Genomic DNA, 17,744 nt, shown 5'->3' with positions numbered 1-17,744 from the left:
GAGCTTGACCTCCTCAATCCCACCCCCGTCCCTCATTGCCCCGGAGGTAAACCACTGTCCTGGATTTTGGATTTTGTTGTTCTCATTCTTTTCCTTGTTTTATTTTTTATTTTATTTTTAATCTTTTCAAGTTTATTCATTTATTTTTGAGAGAGAGAGTGTATGAGCATAGCAGGGTAGGGGCAGAGAGAGGGAGAGAGAATCCCAAGCAGGCTCTGTGCTAATACAGCATAGAGCCCAGCGTGGGGCTCGAACCTACAGACTATGAGATGATGACCTGAGCTGAAATCAAGAGTCAGACATTCAACCGACTGAGCCACCCAGGCACCACCCCTGACCCCCATCCTTTTCCTTTTTTTTTTTTTAATTAAGTTTTACCACAGATATGCATCCCCATAAACAATATTTTTCTTTTCATGTTTAATTTTATATGAAAGGAATTATTCTATATTTTGCAATAACATGCTTTCAGTGCTTTCTGAGATTCATCCATGTCGATAGGTTCAGTTGTGCTTTGTTTCTTTTTCATTGCTGCGTACTACTCCATGGCATGATTATACCACACACCCATTCCACTGCTGCTGGACAACTGGATTGTTGCCAGTTTTTTTGCTACTACAAATATTGCTGCTGTGAACATTCTTGAACATATGTCCTTGTGCCTGTGTGTAAGAGTTTCTAAGAATGATGCCTAAAAGTGGGACGGATGGGTTCACAGGGTTTGAGCATCTTCAACTTCCTCAGGTAATGCCACATGGTTTTCCAAACTGATTGCATTCTTGCCAGTCATATATAAGAGATATGATTATTTCGCTTTCTTACCAACTCTTGGACTTGTTCCTAGTCCTCTCTCCTGTGGGCTTATTTGATTGAAAGGGGACTTAACGTCTTTCCTCCTGTCTGCTATTCACAATTTGTCTTCTTTCTCTCTTGCCATCTTTCCTGCCTCTGGCTACCATCAAATGGCAAGACTGTAGCCTCCAGACACAGTGGAAGGGTGGAGTGGAGACCTCATTTCCAAGTCTTGGCACTGCTCTGGTTAAGCAGATGCATTTTTCTTTCTGGATGTCCAGTGCTAACATTGGCTACCAAAATATCCACCTTAAAAAACAATAATACATTTAGTCCCTCAGACCCCTTTCACTTCAACTCACCAGCAGTGACTCAATATAAGAAGCAACTAAAAAAGTAGACGGGGCCAGCTGGGTGGCCTGATTTCAGCTCAGGTCACGATCTCATGGTTCGTGGGTTCGAGTCTTGCGTTGGGCTCTGTGCTAATGGCTCAGAGCCTGGAGCCTGCTTCGGATTGTGTCTCTCCTTCTCTCTCTGTCCCTCCTCCACTCATACTGTCTCTCTCAAAAATAAATATTAAAAAAGTATAATACATAAAAATTAAAAATAGATTTCAATGTATGCTATGGGTTTGTAGGCAAGACCTAGATCATTGGGAGAAGAATCTGAATCTTTTCCCAGCGCAACAAAAATACCCCCACTTCCATTACTTTCCCACTGAGACAAGATACAAGAAGGCGGTGAAGTGACTTAGCCAGTTGCTTTGCTGTGTGTCTTGGCAGAAAATTAAGAAGAATAGTAATTGGTAAATATTACTCACCCAGTTCCTTAGCTAGCATTTGCCACATCTGCTTTATAGATCCCTCTCAGCGGCCTGACTTGATTCATATCCTAGTGCTTGACACAGAAACCACAAAGAACTACTTAATGAGAAAGACACTGATTTTATATAACCCAGTTAAAAAAAAACCATATAGCATTTTGGGGACATTTTTAAAAAGATGGCTCCCCTACTTTATACATTCTAAAATGAAACTGTGTTTGCTTTGTGCTGTTTTAAGAAAAGGCACAGGTTTTAGAAGATGCTATTCAAGAACCCTCTGTGTTTTACATTGTGGTTTAAACGTTTTTTCCTTTGACAATAGCGGGTCTTAACTATCCGCCCTCCTCTCCGCTCTACTCGTCTCTCGGTGCTTTTTCCAAAATGCAAGTCTGATCATGTTTTCCCTTATTCAAACCTCCACACCGACTCCATGATACCTGTAGAATAAAGCCTGAACTCTCTTCATAAAGTAGTAAGAAGTTTAGGGCTGGCTTCCCCCACCTGAATTCTCCCCTTCCCTCTTTCTCCACTAGAATCCTAAAGAACAAAACAAGACAGCAAATAATTCCCCAAATCCACCTTGCTGTTTCATTAGCCAGCAATTCCCATGGAAATGTCCTTTCTGCTCCTCTGCCTGCCACGACCCCCTCCATCCCCCTCCTCCCCCCAACCCGGCCACTTGCCTTTCAGGGATTAGAACTACCTTTAGGGAGCTCAGTCAGTAGAGTATGACATTTGATCCTGTCATGAGTTTGAGCCCCATTTGAATGTAGATATTACTAATAAACAAACAAGCAAGCAAGCAAGCAAATAAATAAAATTACCTCTAGGAAGCCCTTCTACTCACAGGATACCTCCTCTCTACATCTCTATGTACATCTTCTAGTGCCTGTACCACACTGGGGTTCCTCCTTAACTCTTTAGTTACCTTCCTCCCGTACTTGACACTGAGCTCCCTGAAGACAAGAATACAATATCACTTATCTCTGTAGCAACCCTCTTCGCACACTTCCCAGCACCCAGTAAGTCCAGTGAATGACAATCAAATTGGCCCCTACCTTATATTCATGCCCAACTCATGTGTGTGTGTTTTAAAAATGCAGTTCTCAAGGAGTGCTATGGTTGCTTACCAGTTGTATATACCAAAGTGTCTTCTAGGAAATAGACTAAGTGTGCTAAGATCATGAATAGTTCAAAGCAATTCCCTTCAAATGAAAGGATGCACTGTTTATATCAGCTGAAGACGATTTCCTTTCTCTGTTACACAGGAGAAGAAAGGAGAAATATTCTGGGAAATAAATGTATGCAAGTGGTTGTAGAAGTTTCATTATCTCAGTGGCCAACTAGAATGTCCTATCCTTTAAAAAAATTGAATTGTTGGTGTTTGGGTTTTTTTTTTTTTTAAAGAAAAAAACTGCACAGCTTGCTTCCTGAAAACAAAGGAAATAATAAACAATAGCAACTCCCAATTTTACTCTGATTATTTGCCAAGAGTCATCTTAGTTCATGTTGTTCTATTTCATTAGAGAGGGCTGATTAGCATAAAAAGAATGCTTCTAAATTAAGCTACCCAAATATGCACTTAGTTAATACTCAGGGAGCTAATTTATTGTATTATTTAAACTATAAATTGGATAGCAAATCTATTTACTGAGGTACAACAGCTAGGCAATGATGCATAATTTGCTGTTAGCTGTTGAGTGGTTTTTAATAATCTATTGAAATTTAACAGAGAACCATTTCATTAGGAGAAGTGAATAAATACTAAGAAGACTAGCATTTAAAGTATTATCCACACATGGAAAATAGGTTTTAAAAATTAATGATATTTGAGGAACAAAGGGAATTGGGGTTTGCTTCTTAAATGGCAACGTTTTGTTGTTTCAATTTGAAGTGTAACCAGATTCACAAAATTGCTTGTGGAAATGTTAAACAGAACCAAAAATAAACAAGGTGGAGGGTGGAGTGGGGCCAAGAAAGTGGCAAGAACGAAATAGAGTTGTGTTAAGAAACTGCCACATCCATCAACTGGACCATAAGGCACAATTTTTGCCTCAGACAGTCTTTGGTTTGGTAGTAAAAGCCATGTGCCTTGTTTTATTTCAACCAATAACATCATGGAAAATGTTGTGATCGTTGGCATGTCCTGTATCCTCAATTCCTGGGGATGTTTTTGGGTCTGGGGTCCCGTTAGGCTATGGGTCAGGAACACAGTGGAATCTAGATACCCTCTCTGGTCAGTAGTTGTCCCAAACAGGCCAGCTCTGGGGTGTCGCAGCAGCTCTAATAAAAACAGAAGCATCCATGAATGCAGTGGTGTGGTCTTGAAACTATGATTGCCAATTATACTAGAAATCTGTGGGGCTAGGCAGGAATGGAAGCAGGTGACAGGACCTTCTCATCTTTCTGCAAATATTTGAAACCCGGCCCATCTGATTTCCTGAGCCAAGATTTCAGAGTTTTAGACCTTATAATTTATTGATATGAATGGATGTTTCTTTTACTTATTTTGGGAGAGGGAAAGAACGCTCTAATGTTTCATCTTTCCCCAGGAGAGCCAAAATGTCAGAGACCAGTGGTCAGAAGGTAAACTGGCTTGGGAGAGAGGGGACACATTGATCTGTAGTGTTTCCCCATTTTCGTGGTGTAAATATTCCCACCGTGGCTGATTTCAAGCTACCAACATTATACCACTGAATGTGGAGTTGGGCAGCAGTATACATGATCGGCTGTCCTGAGCCAGTGGCAGAGCCCTGATGTTTGTAGGAGGCCAGCCTGTAGCAGGCTGGTTGGCTCTTGCCTCCCTGTTCCCCAGAAGACAGTGAGTCAAGCTCTACGTACTCAATCCACCCCCAGCAGAGAGCATTTGCTGCTGTAATGTCTGCCCTCTCCTCCCCAGCTCCCATTCTGTCCTCCCAAAGAAAACTACAAACATAGATCATAAAGCTAGATACTGAATAAAAGTAATTAGTGAACTGGATTTTTTTGCTTTTTATCCTCTTGTGGATTTCAAATATAAAACTGGACATGGAGGAAGTGAAGTTTCGATTACTTTTTTAACTGCATCAAATCCTGTGTTGTAAAGTGAGTTCTTAAAAGGGAAAAAGAAAAGACAGAATGGCTTTTTGCCATTCTGCTAAGACAAGTAAGGTCTTGCTTGCTTGACATTTCTATGTGGAGAGAAGAGGGTGTTTGGCATTGCAAGTGGTAAAAGGGGGTGGAGGGAAAGCATGGGACGGATCATGATGTTGGCAGGTTTAAGGGATAAAATTCACTCTAGACAGTTAAGTCAAGCATCTTGACAGAAGTTTGAGCTCACATTCAATCTGCTTTCTTACTTTAACTGGGACCTTTCCCATGGGAAGGAAGGATTCATAGCATGGAAATAAAGCCTGGAAGAGAAATATTCTCCCTCCTGAACAATATAATTCTTTCTTCTGAAAAAATATGGTACTACATTTTATATTTATTAGTATTGTAACTTCTGATCTTTCTCCACTCCTAAAGGGAAAACATATTCTTTTAACAATAAAAAATGAGATAATAGTATGATGACCATTGCTTGAGTGTTGATATATGTCTACACGGTAACATGGTGCAATTTTAATATATACTTGTGAACTGAGTGCTCTGCAGTGTTTAATATGCATCTCTTTGAATCCATACATAAAGTTAAATGTTCTTAGAGTAACAAACTATTCCAGTTGCCTGGCCCTTTTTCAGCTTTAGCACTTTGAAGATCCTGCATTCCCAGGAATCCCTCAGTTCAGGGCAAACTGGGACAACTGGTCAACCTAATTCTTACCTTCATTTTTACAGATGAGAAAATTGAAGCAGTTAAGTCCCTGTGCCAAAGTCAAAGAACTGGATTCAAATCCAGATCTGCTGAATCCTGAGTTCATGCATTTGACCACTGTGCCAAATTGCTTCTTACTATACTATACGGTGTTTTTAGTTTTCCACTGACAAAAACGATCAGGGGAGCGAAGGTTCTAACCTTAGTCATTTATACCAACATTGCTGAAATTAACATGGAGATTCTGGGAGTTGATTTAAAGAAAATTTCCATGACTTTTTTTTTTTAATCAGAGACATTCATAGCCCATTGAAACATCTAACTGATTTGGTGAGATTAGGCTAAGAGGTTTGATTGAAGGGCCTTCATCTCTGAGGCGTTCATTTTGCAAAAAGATGGGATGTATGACTTGATCACCAGATTTCTTCTAATTTAAAAGCTCCCTGATTGTCAGGAGTCTGTTTTTCATGTTACACAGATATGTCTACCATTTATTCTAATCCTTCTACCTTACCTTTTCTTTTGGAGACAAAATGTCTTTTTTTTTTTTAACCACTATTACCTTGTTAATAATTCATTGTTTTATTATCTCTCCTTTAATTTTATTTTGTATTAATTTTTAAATTTTAATTCTAGCATAGTTAACATACAGTATCATATTAGCTTCAGATGTACAATACAATAATTCAACAATTCTATACATTACTCAGAGCTTATCATGATATATGTACTCTTAATCTCTTTCACCTATTTCACCCATTCCTCCCCCATCTCCCCTCTGGTAACCATCAGTTTGTTCTTTATAATTAAGAGTGTGTTTCTTGGTTTGCCCCCCCCCCACCTCTCTCTTTTCCATTGTTCATTTGTTTAGTTTCCTAAATTCCATATATGAGTGAAATCATATGGTATTTGTCTTTCTCTAACTTACTTTACTTTATAATCTCTAGCTCCATCCATGTCATTGCAAATGGTAAAATTTCATTCTTTCTTTATGGCTGAGTTATACTCCACTGCATATATATACCACATCTTTTTATCCACTTGTCTGTCCATGGACATGAGTTATTTCCATAATTTGGAAACAATTAAAATTATTGTAGATAATGCTACAATAAATGTAGGGATATTATCTAACCTTTTTTGCATGTCCTTAGAGATTACAACACACATGCAGACTTAAGAAAGTTGACTTTGATAACATATGATTTCACTCATATGTGGACTTTAAGAAACAAAACAGATGAACATAGGGGAAGAGAAGGAAAAATAAGATAAAAACAGAGAGGGAGGCAAACCATAAGAAACCCTTAAATAAGAACAAACTGAGGGTTGCTGGAGGGGAAGTGGGTAGGGTGATGGGCTAGATGTGTGATGGGCATTAATGAGGGCACTTATTGAGATGAGCACTGGGTGTTTACATCTACGTGATGAATCACTAAATTCTGTCCCTGAGACCATTATTACACTGTATGTTAACTTAGATTTAATTTTTAAAAAATAATAAAAAGGAGCTCATTCGATTAAGCGTCCAACTTCAGCTCAGGTCACAATCTCACAGTCTGTGAGTCCGAGCCCCACCTCTGGCTTTGTGCTGACAGCTCAGAGCCTGGAGCCTGCTTCCCTCTCTCTCTCTCTCTCTCTCTCTCTCTCTGTCTCTGTCCCTCCCCAGCTCATGCTCTGTCTCTCTCTCTCTCTCTCTCTCTCAAAACTAAATAAAACTTTAAAATAAAGAAATAAATTACAAATAGTAAAAAAGAAAGAGAGTTGACTTTGAATCAGTGCATTTAGCATTTGCCAGATGTGCAAGTACCTGACAAAACCTTAACTCTACGCCACCCTTTGTGCAACTGTTGTCTTTTTTCTTTTTTAAACCTCTATATGATTCGTACTCCACAAGACATTATTATTATTGACATCCATTTCTTTTTATGTACACATGTAAATCCTCGGTTGCTTTTCATTCTCCTCCATGTTGGCATGTTTCCATTAGGGATGATTACCCTTCTGTCTGCAGAACAATCTTCAAGCATTTCTTTACAGATCTGCCGGCAAGACCTTTTTCCAGTTTTTTCTTTCCTTGAAAATATCTGTATGCAGGCATTTACATGGGAATTCTAGGTTGTAGCTGTTTTCTTACTTGAAAGATAGGATTTCACGGTCTTCTCGCTTCCATTATTTCTCTTAACTAGTCACCTTCTTTGCTTGTGTGAAGTTATTGAAAGTGCGATTTCTTTTTCTGGCAACTTTTAAGCTTTTCTCTCTCTCTTTGGTATTAGCAGTTTACCATTGTGTACCCAGATGTGATCAGTTTCTTTGGATTTTTCCCATATAGTTTCACAGAGCTCCTCAAAGCTGTGACTTGTTAACTTTTGTCAATTTTGGAGAGTTTTTTTACTCACAATCTCCAAATGTTACTATTTCTTTTGTGCTGTTCCCTCCTTCTCTTCTTTTTCCAGGACTCCAGTTAAACATAGTTAAATATTTTGTCATCTCATGTCTTTTTTCCTTTGGGTGGAGAGGGTTATTATTGTTGATTTGGCTGACAAGCTTTGGCTTGTTTTTTAATTCTCATTCCCAAGTATCTTTTGTTTTTAGTATATTTTTTATTATAGGGCATATTTATATTTATTCCATTTCTACTCATGGTTAGTGTCTGCAACTTAAAAGGTTAAGATTGTGGAAATATGAAATAAGATAAAAAGAATAGAGTAAGTCAGAACTATAACAAGCAAGCTTCTCTTCTGTGTCTCATCATCCTATAGTGAAGAACAAGAACTATAATTCTAGGGGCACCTGGGTGGCTCAGTCGGTTAAGCATCCAACTTCGACTCAGGTCATGATTTCACAGCTCGTGGGTTCGAGCTCCACATCGGGCTCTGTGCTGACAGCTAGCTCAGAGCCTGGAGCCTGCTTTGGATTCTGTGTGTCTTTCTCTCTTTCTGACCCTCCCCTGCTCATGCTGTCTCTATCTCTATCTCTATCTCTCAAAAATAAATTAAAAAAAAAAAAAAGAACTATAGTTCTATCCCATGTTGCCTGCCCCCCAAACCTGCCTCTTCTTCCTTCTTGGCTAATAGCACCACCCCTTGCAAAGCTGGGACAGAAGCCTGAAGTTGAGGGGCGGGGGGATGTGTGTATGTACTGGTGGGTGCTTTCACTTTACCTTTATGTCTGATTAGTCACTGGTTTTACTGGTTCCACCCCGACATCCCTTTCCTTCCCCTTCTCCCCATTTCTCCCATGTGCCCACATCCTCTCTCACCTGAACAGCCTGTCTCCAATTCACCTCCCTGCCCCAGGATCATTTCCTTCCAAATCAGCCCCCTGATCACACATGAAGTCATCTTTGTATAATAGAGATCTGAGCACATCACTGCCCTGCTTAAAACCCTCTAAAATATGTCCAGAGGAGGCAACTTCATGGAGACAGAAAGCAGCCTGGTGATTGCCAAGGGCAGGCAGGGAGAGAATGGGAAGAGATAGCTAATGGTTATCGGGTTCCCTTTGGGGTGATGAAAACATTCTGCAACGAGATAGTGGGGATGGTTGTACAGCATTGTGAATGCACTAAATACTGCTGTTCGTTTAAAAATGGTTAGAATGGTAATTTTACGTTATGTGTATTTTGCCACACAAACTGCCTCCCCTACCCCGCCCAGCAGCACATCATACGGGGCATCATATGGTCTCACTAGTATTTGTCTGTTCAACTCTCCCTTCTTTCTCCTCTGACCCTTCATATGTGGAACTGCTTGTGGGTTGTTGCGTGTCCCGTGCAGTTTCACGCTTCTCTGCTTTTGCAAGGGCAGTTTCCTCTGGGTCCAGTGCGTCCCTCCCCCACTCCACCCTGCGTCGTCTGTCCACATCTGCTTCTCCAAGACTCCCGTGAAGTCTCCCCTGACACACCTACATCAACACTCCCAGTGTGAGTTTCCTCTGAATCTTGTCACCTACAAAAACACAACTGGGAAACCCTTACAGCCAGGTCCATGCTTCTGATTCCAGGGAGAATTCTATCCTTTTCTCAAAAATAAAGTGGAATGAAGCTTTAAAGTGTTTGCATAACCCTTTTAAAATTCATGACACACTTGTGACCCCCTGGAACATCTGGAATACATGAGTCTAGAGGTTTCAGCTCTTGTGCGGAAACACCCAATATATACGGTTTCTGTTGATGAGACCATTTCTATCCCGGGAGCCTTGGGATTAATCTGTCACACTTAAATATGGAATCACGGCTCTGTCACATTTTGTTACACACCTCTAAAAACCATGGCATGGTTTGTGCCCTTGATTTGTGAGTGGTGAGCAGCTTGGCTATAAACAACAGAGTGATTTTTTTTTCTGGCACTCGTAAATTTATTTTTTGGATTTTTTTTCCCTGGCACTCATAAATTTAGTTTTGAAGTTAACATCAGTAAAATGCACTATTTTAATCTGCTAGGGAACATACTTTGAAATTTTGTGACATGTGAAAAGACTGTGTTCCTAAATGAGTTTTTCTCTCCAGTCTTCATGGCACTGTTTATGATATGATTTGGTCCTGGGCTGGGGATCACACAGGTTACTGAGAATAAGAATTGTGACACTCAACCCAATCTCTTCTTTATCACTTGATTGTCACAGTCAGAGACGTGTGTGTGTGTGTGTGTGTGTGTGTGTGTGTGTGTAAATACCAAGAGAGCAGATGATAAGGTGAGATCGTAACTAGGTGTTAATTTCTGTTTGTATTCCCCATTGATATAAATAGAGAAGTGCCTCATTTGTCACATAATGGAAGACAAGTTTTTCCAAACAGTGGTTCTCAAAGAGTAGTCTTTGGACCAGTGGCATCAGCATTACTTTGGAATTGTTGGAAATGTCAGGCCCTGCCCTCGACCTTCAGAACTGATTGATCTAGGGGTGAGTCTAGGCAATCTGTTCTAACAAGCTCAAGTATTTTGATGCACAGTCAAGTTTGAGAACCACAATTTTAAACAACTCCCTCAAACCAAGATTTCTTGATGCTAATGTTGAAACACAGTGTTTTAGGGTAGTTTGATACAAGCATTTTGAGCCTGAATTTTGAATAGGGATGACTGTTGGAAGAATAATGACAATGGCTAAGTATTTATTGAGTTCCATCCCAGTCCAGACGCTGTGCTAAGTGTTCTGTGGACATTACTGCATTAATTGCTCAAATAATTCCCAACTATCCCAAGAGGTAATACATTTTTCTTTATTGTACAGTTAAGGAAACTGAGGCTCAGAGCAGGTAAATTACTTGTCCGGTGTCACATAGCTTGCTGTGCCTCAAGTGTTGCTCCTGCACTCTGACTCCAAGCCAGGCCATAAGGTACTGTGTCCCCCTCCCCCCTAAACACACACACAGTCCCCCCCTCCCCCTCCACCATTAGCTGCAGCTCTGGTCCTGGAAGCCGACTGACCTTTTGGCTCTTGGATTCAGCGTACCACTGTTCCGGACCATTGCTGCCAAATTCATTTCCAGTTGAAGCAGCAGCTGGGGTTTGTCACAAACATGACTTTGTTAAGTGTCCTCAGCTGAGCCGAAGTTGCACAGAATCACTCGTCAGATTCCTGCCAAGGCTGGAGACTTGGATGGGAATGTACAGGAAGAGAATTCTGGCCTGGGATTGTAGGGGCAGCAAAGGTTTTCCTCCAGAGTCACATACAGGGGCTCATGTCACACCTATGTTTGCTTTCAGTCTGTGACAAAGTGAGACATGTTGGGTTTCCAGATGCGAGCTCGAATGCAAATGGTAGATGGGCTCCACTGTCACTGCAGCAAGGCACGAATGACCATTGACGGGGTGTTGCATGAGGCAGGTGTTTCCAATTGCACGTGAGGGTTAAGTCCTATCTCACATCTACAATGGCGGTCTGCTTCCCTTACCTGTTGAGAGGGAGATGGAATGTTCTGTGACTAAGCTGTAAAGGCTGGCTCAAATGTAGAGAATGATTGTACAAATACTATGACTTGAATAAAAACACTTGTGTTTGCATCAGAAGCCAGGTTCCAGCTCATTCTCTTGGCTACTCAGTCACCGAGGCTGGTGTGAATCGTGGTCTCTACGCCCAGCTTGCACAGCTGTGAGCCTCAAAGCAAAACTCATCTAATAACGTTGATCCCACTTGCCTCATGGCGGGGTTGCAAGATGCTGGGGGGTGGGGGTGGATTTTTAATATAATAAATGCACTATGTAAATATATTTGTACTTTTTTCTGCCTCGGTCCCCTTCTGATTGAGGCAGATAAAACGAGCTATGAAGGACCTTGTCAAAGCGGTCCTTACTTGCCGATTGTGACTTTGCAGCTAGAATGTACTGAACGTGATCCCTTTACTGCTTGTGTTCACTCACTCCATTCACTCCTAACGCTGTCCGTTTTCCAAATGTGCCGTAGACTATCTCAGGCTACGCTGACTTCTCTTACAGGAGGGCTACCAATGCTCACTGTCAGTCCTTTCCCTTTGGGTACTGAATCATGAAGACCTCTCTTTGTCCTCTATTTGGGACATTTGCTAAGCTCAGAGGGTTTCCGAGTACAGAGACCAGTACCCCTACCCCCAACCCCCTGTTTTAAATTAGTATGGCACCTAGCACTAGAGTCCAAATTCACCTTAACTATAGGTGTTTAAGAACGCATTATACATCTTGTTAGGTGTATCCTATCCAGTAGGTATCCACTGCTGTCCAAACTCAGTGAGTCTGCACTAAACCCAAGTGCATTTCACGGTGTGTTGATTTTACATAAAGTCTGGGGGGAGTGTACTGATAACCGTATTTTACTTTGAAACGGGTCAAAAAAGAAAAGATGGAGTAATAGGTGGACAGTGTGAGAAAATGAGTACCGTGGGTGTTAATGAGAGAATCTAGGTGGTAAGTCTATGAAAGTCTTTCAGATTTGCTGTATGTTTGAAGAGTTTTCATAATACGATGTTGGGGAAAAAGAATATTCTCACTCTGTGCTACTCAAAAAGATGGCCTTCTAAAATTTCAGGAGGGGAGCCTGGGTGACTCAGTCTGTTAAGTGTCTGATTTTGGCTCAGGTCATGATCTCACGGTTCATGGGTTCGAGCCCTGCGTCAAGCTCTGTGCTGACAGCTAGCTCAGAGCCTGGAGCCTGTCTTCGGATTCTGTATCTCTTTCTGACCCTTCCCTGCTCGTGCTGTCTCTCTCTGACTCTCAAAAATAAATCCAAAACATTTAAAAAAATTAAAATTTCAGGAGTCAAAGACTTCTGTTTGTTGTCATTTTAATTTTTCGAAGAATCCAAATATCCCCTGTAGTAATGGCAAATGCTGAGACGCCAGGGGGAGTGCAGTGTGAGGGCCACGTGGGTCAGTGGACTGAAAGGGGGGATTGGGTATGTCTCTCTACCCAATTATGGGCCGAGCTGGCACCGGGGTAGGTCTTCCCACCTCAGGGGCCTCACCAGCTAAGAATAACAGACCATGGAGTAGCAGATGGCTCCCCACCAAGAGGAAGAAGACAATTTTCATGTTTTGTACATGTGAAAGATGAACGCAACTTTGTGTTAAATTAGCTAACCACACAACTTGTAAGCCTTATCTTCCTTAACATATCTGTTATTAAAGCTATCAAATCTAAGACAATCAGCATACCCAAAGGCATGGATTGATAGCATATGTTCCATATTTCATGTAAGTTTTAAAATATTTTAATCTGAACTAAAACTTTCCCTTCATGTAGAATATCCATTTCTCTAACTTTTAACTTTTATTTTTCTTCTCTAAGGTAATTGTTCGAGGTGGAGGACACATTTTACCCTATGACCAGCCTCTGAGATCTTTTGACATGATCAACCGGTTTGTTTTTGAGAGAGGATGGGATCCTTACTGATGGCTTTCCTATAAAAAGCTACATTCCTAAAAAAAAAAAAAAAAAAAAAAAAAAAAAAAAAAAAAAAAAAAAAAAAAAAAAAAAAAAAAAAAAAAAAAAAAAAAAAAAAGATGCCAGGACTTAATCTTTGAAAAAAAACTTTCAAGACTGAAAATGTCACATAAATAAGAAAATTAACTTTTATCTTTTTATATCTTTAAAATGTTTCTCATCAATAAAAATTATCCTTGAAACAAGTAAGTTTCTGTCTTGGGTGAGAGAAGGTTCATGACAAAATTAACTGTAAGAAAATGCTATGCGGGGGCACCTGGGTGGTTCAGTTGTTAGCATCCGACCTCTGCTCAGGTCATGATCTTGCAGTTCATGAGTTCGAGCCCTGCTTTGGGCTCTGTGCTGACAGCTTAGAGCCTGGAGTCTGCTTCAGATTCCAGATTCTCTGTCTCTCTCTTTCTCTCTCAGCTCCTACCCTACTCATGCTCTCTCTCTCTCTCTCTCTTTCTCTCTCTCAAAAATAGATTAAAAAAAATTTTAAGAAAATGCTATGTGTGATTAGGTATGGTATCTTTTTTAAAATTTTTATTTAATTATTTTTTTTAAATTTACATCCAAGTTAACATATAGTGCAACAATGATTTCAAGAGTAGATTCCTTAATGCCCTTTACCCATTTAGCCCATCCCCCTCTCACAACCCCTCCAGCAACCCTCTATTTGTTCTCCATATATAAGAGTCTCTTATGTTTTGTCCCCCTCTCTGTTTTTATATTATTTTTACTTCTCTTCCCTTGTGTTCATCTGTTTTGTATCTTAAAGTCCTCATATGAGTGAAGTCATATGATATTTGTCTCTGACTGACTAATTTCACTTAGCATGATACCCTCTCGTTCCATCCATATATTTACAAATGGCAAAATTTCATTCTTTTTGATTGCTGAGTAATACTCCATTGTGTGTGTGTGTGTGTGTGTGTGTGTGTGTGTGTGTGTGTATACCACATCTTCTTTATCCATTCATCTATCAGTGGACATTTGGGCTCTTTCCATACTTTGGCTATTGTTGATAGTGCTGCTGTAAACATTGGGGTGCATGTGTCCCTTCGAAACTGCATACCTGTATCCCTTGAATAAATACCTAGTAGTGCAATTGCTGGGTCGTAGGGTAGTTCTATTTTTAATTTTTTGAGGAACCTCCATATTGTTTTCCAGAGTGGCTGCACCAGTTCGCATTCCCACCAGCAGTGCAAAAGAGATCCTCTTTCTATGCATCCTTGCCAACATCTGCTGTTGCCTGAGTTGTTAATGTTACCATTCTGAGAGGTGTGAGGCGGTATCTCATTGTAGTTTTGATTTGTTTTTCCCTGATGATGAGTGATGTTGAGCATCATTTCATGTGTCTGTTGGCCATCTGGATGTCTTCTTAGGAGAAGTGTCTGTTCATGTCTTTAGTCCATTTCTTCACTGGATTATTTGCTTTCTGGGTGTCGAGTTTGATAAGTTCTTTATAGATTTTGGATACTAACCCTTTATCTGATATGTCATTTGCAAATATCTTCTTCCATTCTGTTGGTTGCCTTTTAGTTTTGCTGATTGTTTCCTTCACTGTGCAGAAGTTTTTTATTTTGATGAGGTCCCAATAGGTCATTTTTGCTTTTGTTTCCTTTGCCTCTGGAGACGTGTTGAGTAAGAAGTTGCTGCGGCCAGGGTCAAAGAGGTTCTTGCCTGCATGCTCCTCGAGGATTTTGATGGCTTCCTGTATTACATCTAGGTTTCATCCATTTTGAGTTTATTTTTGTGTATGGTATAAGAAAGTGGTCCAGGTTCATTTTTCTGCATGTTGCTGTCCAGTTTTTCCAGCACCACTTGCTGACTTTATTCCATTGAATATTCTTTCTTGCTTTGTCAAAGATTAGTTGGCCATAGGTTTGTGGGTCCATTTCTGGACCATTGATTTTGTTCCATTGATCTGAGTGTCTGTTCTTGTGCCAGTACCATACTGTCTTGATGATTACAGCTTTGTAATACAGCTTGAAGTCCGGGATTGTGATGCCTCCTGCTTTGGTTTTCTTTTTCAAGATTGCTTTGGTTATTTGGGGTCTTTTCTGGTTCCCACAAATATTAGGATTGTTGGTTCTAGCTCTGTGAAGAATACTGGTGTTATTTTGATAGATATTGCATTGAATATGTAGATCGCTTTGGATAGTATTGACATTTTAACAGTATTTGTTCTTCCTATCCAGGAGCATGGAATATTTTTCCATTTTTTGTGTCTTTTTCAATTTCTTTCATAAGCTTTCTATAGTTTTCAGCATATAGATTTTTCACCTCTTTGGTGAGATTTATTCCTAGGTATTCTATGGTGTTTGGTGCAATTGTAAATGGGATTGATTCCTTGATTTCTCTTTCTGTTGCTTCATTGTTGGTGGATAGGAATGCAACCAATTTCTGTGCATTGATTTTATATCCTGCCACTTTGCTGAATTCCTGAATCAGTTCTAGCAGTTTTTTGATGGAATCTCTTGGGTTTTCCATATAGAGCATCATGTTGTCTGTGAAGAATGAAAGTTTGACCTCCTCCTGGCTGATTTGGATGCTTTTTACTTCTTTGTGTTGTCTGATTACTAAGGCCAAGACTTCCAATACTCTGTTGAATAACAGTGGTGAGAGTAGATATTTCTGTCTTGTTCTTGACCTTAGGGGGAAAGCTCTCAGTGTTTTCCCCATTGAGAATGATATTAGCGTTGGGTCTTCCATAAATGGCTTTTATGATCTTGAGGTATGATCCCTTTATCCTTACTTTCTTAAGAGTTTTTATCAAGAAAAAAAAAAAGAGTTTTTATCAAGAAAAGATGCTGTATTTTGTCAAATGCTTTCTCTGCATCTATTGAGAGGATCAGGTGGTTCTTGTCCTTTCTTTTATTGATGTGATGAATCACATTGATTGTTTTGTGGTTATTGAACCAGCCCCGAATCCCAGGTATAAATCCCACCTGGTCATGGTGAATAATTTTTTTGATGTATTGTTAGATCCGGTTGGTAATATCTTGTTGAGGATTTTTGCATCCATGTTCATCTGAGAAATTGGTCTATACTTCTCCTTTTTCATGAGGTGTTTGTCTCGTTTTGGAATCAAGGTAATGCTGGCTTCATAGAAAGAGTTTGGAAATATTTCTTCCATTTCTAGTTTTTGGAGCAGTTTCAAGAGAATAGGTGTTAACTCTTTCTTAAATGTTTGGTAGAATTCCCCTGGAAAGCCATCTGGCCCTGGACTCTTGTTTTTTGGGGAGATTTTTTATTACTAATTCAATTTCTTTACTGGTTATGGGTCTGCTCAAATTTTCTATTTCTTCCTATTTCAGTTTTGGTAGTTTATATGTTTCTAGGAATGTGTCCATTTCTTCCAAATTGCTCATTTTATTGGCATATAATTACTCATAATATTCTCTTATTATTGTTTTTTATTTCTGCTCTGTTGGTTATGATTTCTCCTCTTTCATTCTTGATTTTATTTATTTGGGTCCTTTCCTTTTTCTTTTTGATCAAACTGGTTAGTGGTTTATCAATTTTGTTAATTCTTTCAAAGACCAGCTTCTGGTTTCATTGATCTGTTCTACTGTCTTGTTGTTGGTGTTGTTGTTTGTTTGGTTTGGTTTGGTTTTTGGTTTTGATAGCATTGATTTCTGCTCTAATGCTTATTATTTCCTGTCTTCTGCTGGTTTGGAGTTTTATTTGCTGTTCTTTTTCTAGCTCTTTAAGGTGTAAGGTTAGGCTGTGTATCTGAGACCTTTCTTCCTTCTTTAGGAAGGCCTGGATTGCTATATACTTCCCTCTTATGACTGCCTTTGCTGCATCCCAGAGGTTTCGGGCTGTGGTGTTATCATTTTCATTGGCTTCCATGTACTTTTAAATTTCCTCTTTAACTTCTTGGTTAGCCCAGTCAGTCTTTAGTAGGATGTTCTTTAGTCTCCGAGTGTTTGTTATCTTACAAATGGTTGATTTTGAGTTTCATAGCATTGTGGTCTGAAAATATGCACTGTGTGATCTCGATCCTTTTGTACTTGTTGAGGGCTGATTTGTGTCCCAGTATGTGATCTATTCTAGAGAACGTTCCATGTGCACTGGAGAAGAATGTATATTCCGCTGCTTTAGGATGAAATGTTCTGAATATATCTGTGATGTCCATCTGGTCCAGTGTGTCATTCAAAGCTATTGTTTCTTTGTTGATTTTCTGTTTAGATGATCTGTCCATTGCTGTAAGTGAGGTGTTGAAGTCCACTACGATGATGGTATTATTATCAATGAATTTCTTTATGTTTGTGATTGATTGATTTATATGTTTGGGTGCTCTCACATTTGGAGCGTAAATATTTACAATTGTTAGCTCTTCTTGGTGGATAGACCCCTTAATTATGATATAATGCCTTTTTCATCTCTTGCTATTTTAACATCTAGATTGTTTGATATAAGTATGGCTACT

The 17,744-nt window shown here is 39.7% G+C and overlaps 1 protein-coding gene across 1 annotated transcript in view; it reads left to right on the top strand.

The window, feature by feature from the left end:
- Window positions 1-13,308, top strand: part of CPVL (carboxypeptidase vitellogenic like) — a 112,575-nt gene extending 99,267 nt beyond the window's left edge. The window contains exon 12 of the mRNA XM_039229883.1: window positions 13,169-13,308. Coding sequence (XP_039085814.1) covers window positions 13,169-13,273 — 105 coding nt within the window. The 3' untranslated portion in view covers window positions 13,274-13,308. The remainder of the gene's footprint in view (window positions 1-13,168) is intronic.
- The last annotated feature ends 4,436 nt before the right edge of the window (window positions 13,309-17,744 follow it).

This window comes from Hyaena hyaena, unplaced genomic scaffold, assembly GCF_003009895.1.
Source record: "Hyaena hyaena isolate Hyena2069 unplaced genomic scaffold, ASM300989v1 scaffold_40, whole genome shotgun sequence".
Lineage (NCBI taxonomy): Eukaryota > Metazoa > Chordata > Mammalia > Carnivora > Hyaenidae > Hyaena > Hyaena hyaena.
The sequence above is the reverse complement of the archived record's forward strand: the minus strand, read 5'-3'. Positions and strand labels throughout refer to the sequence as shown.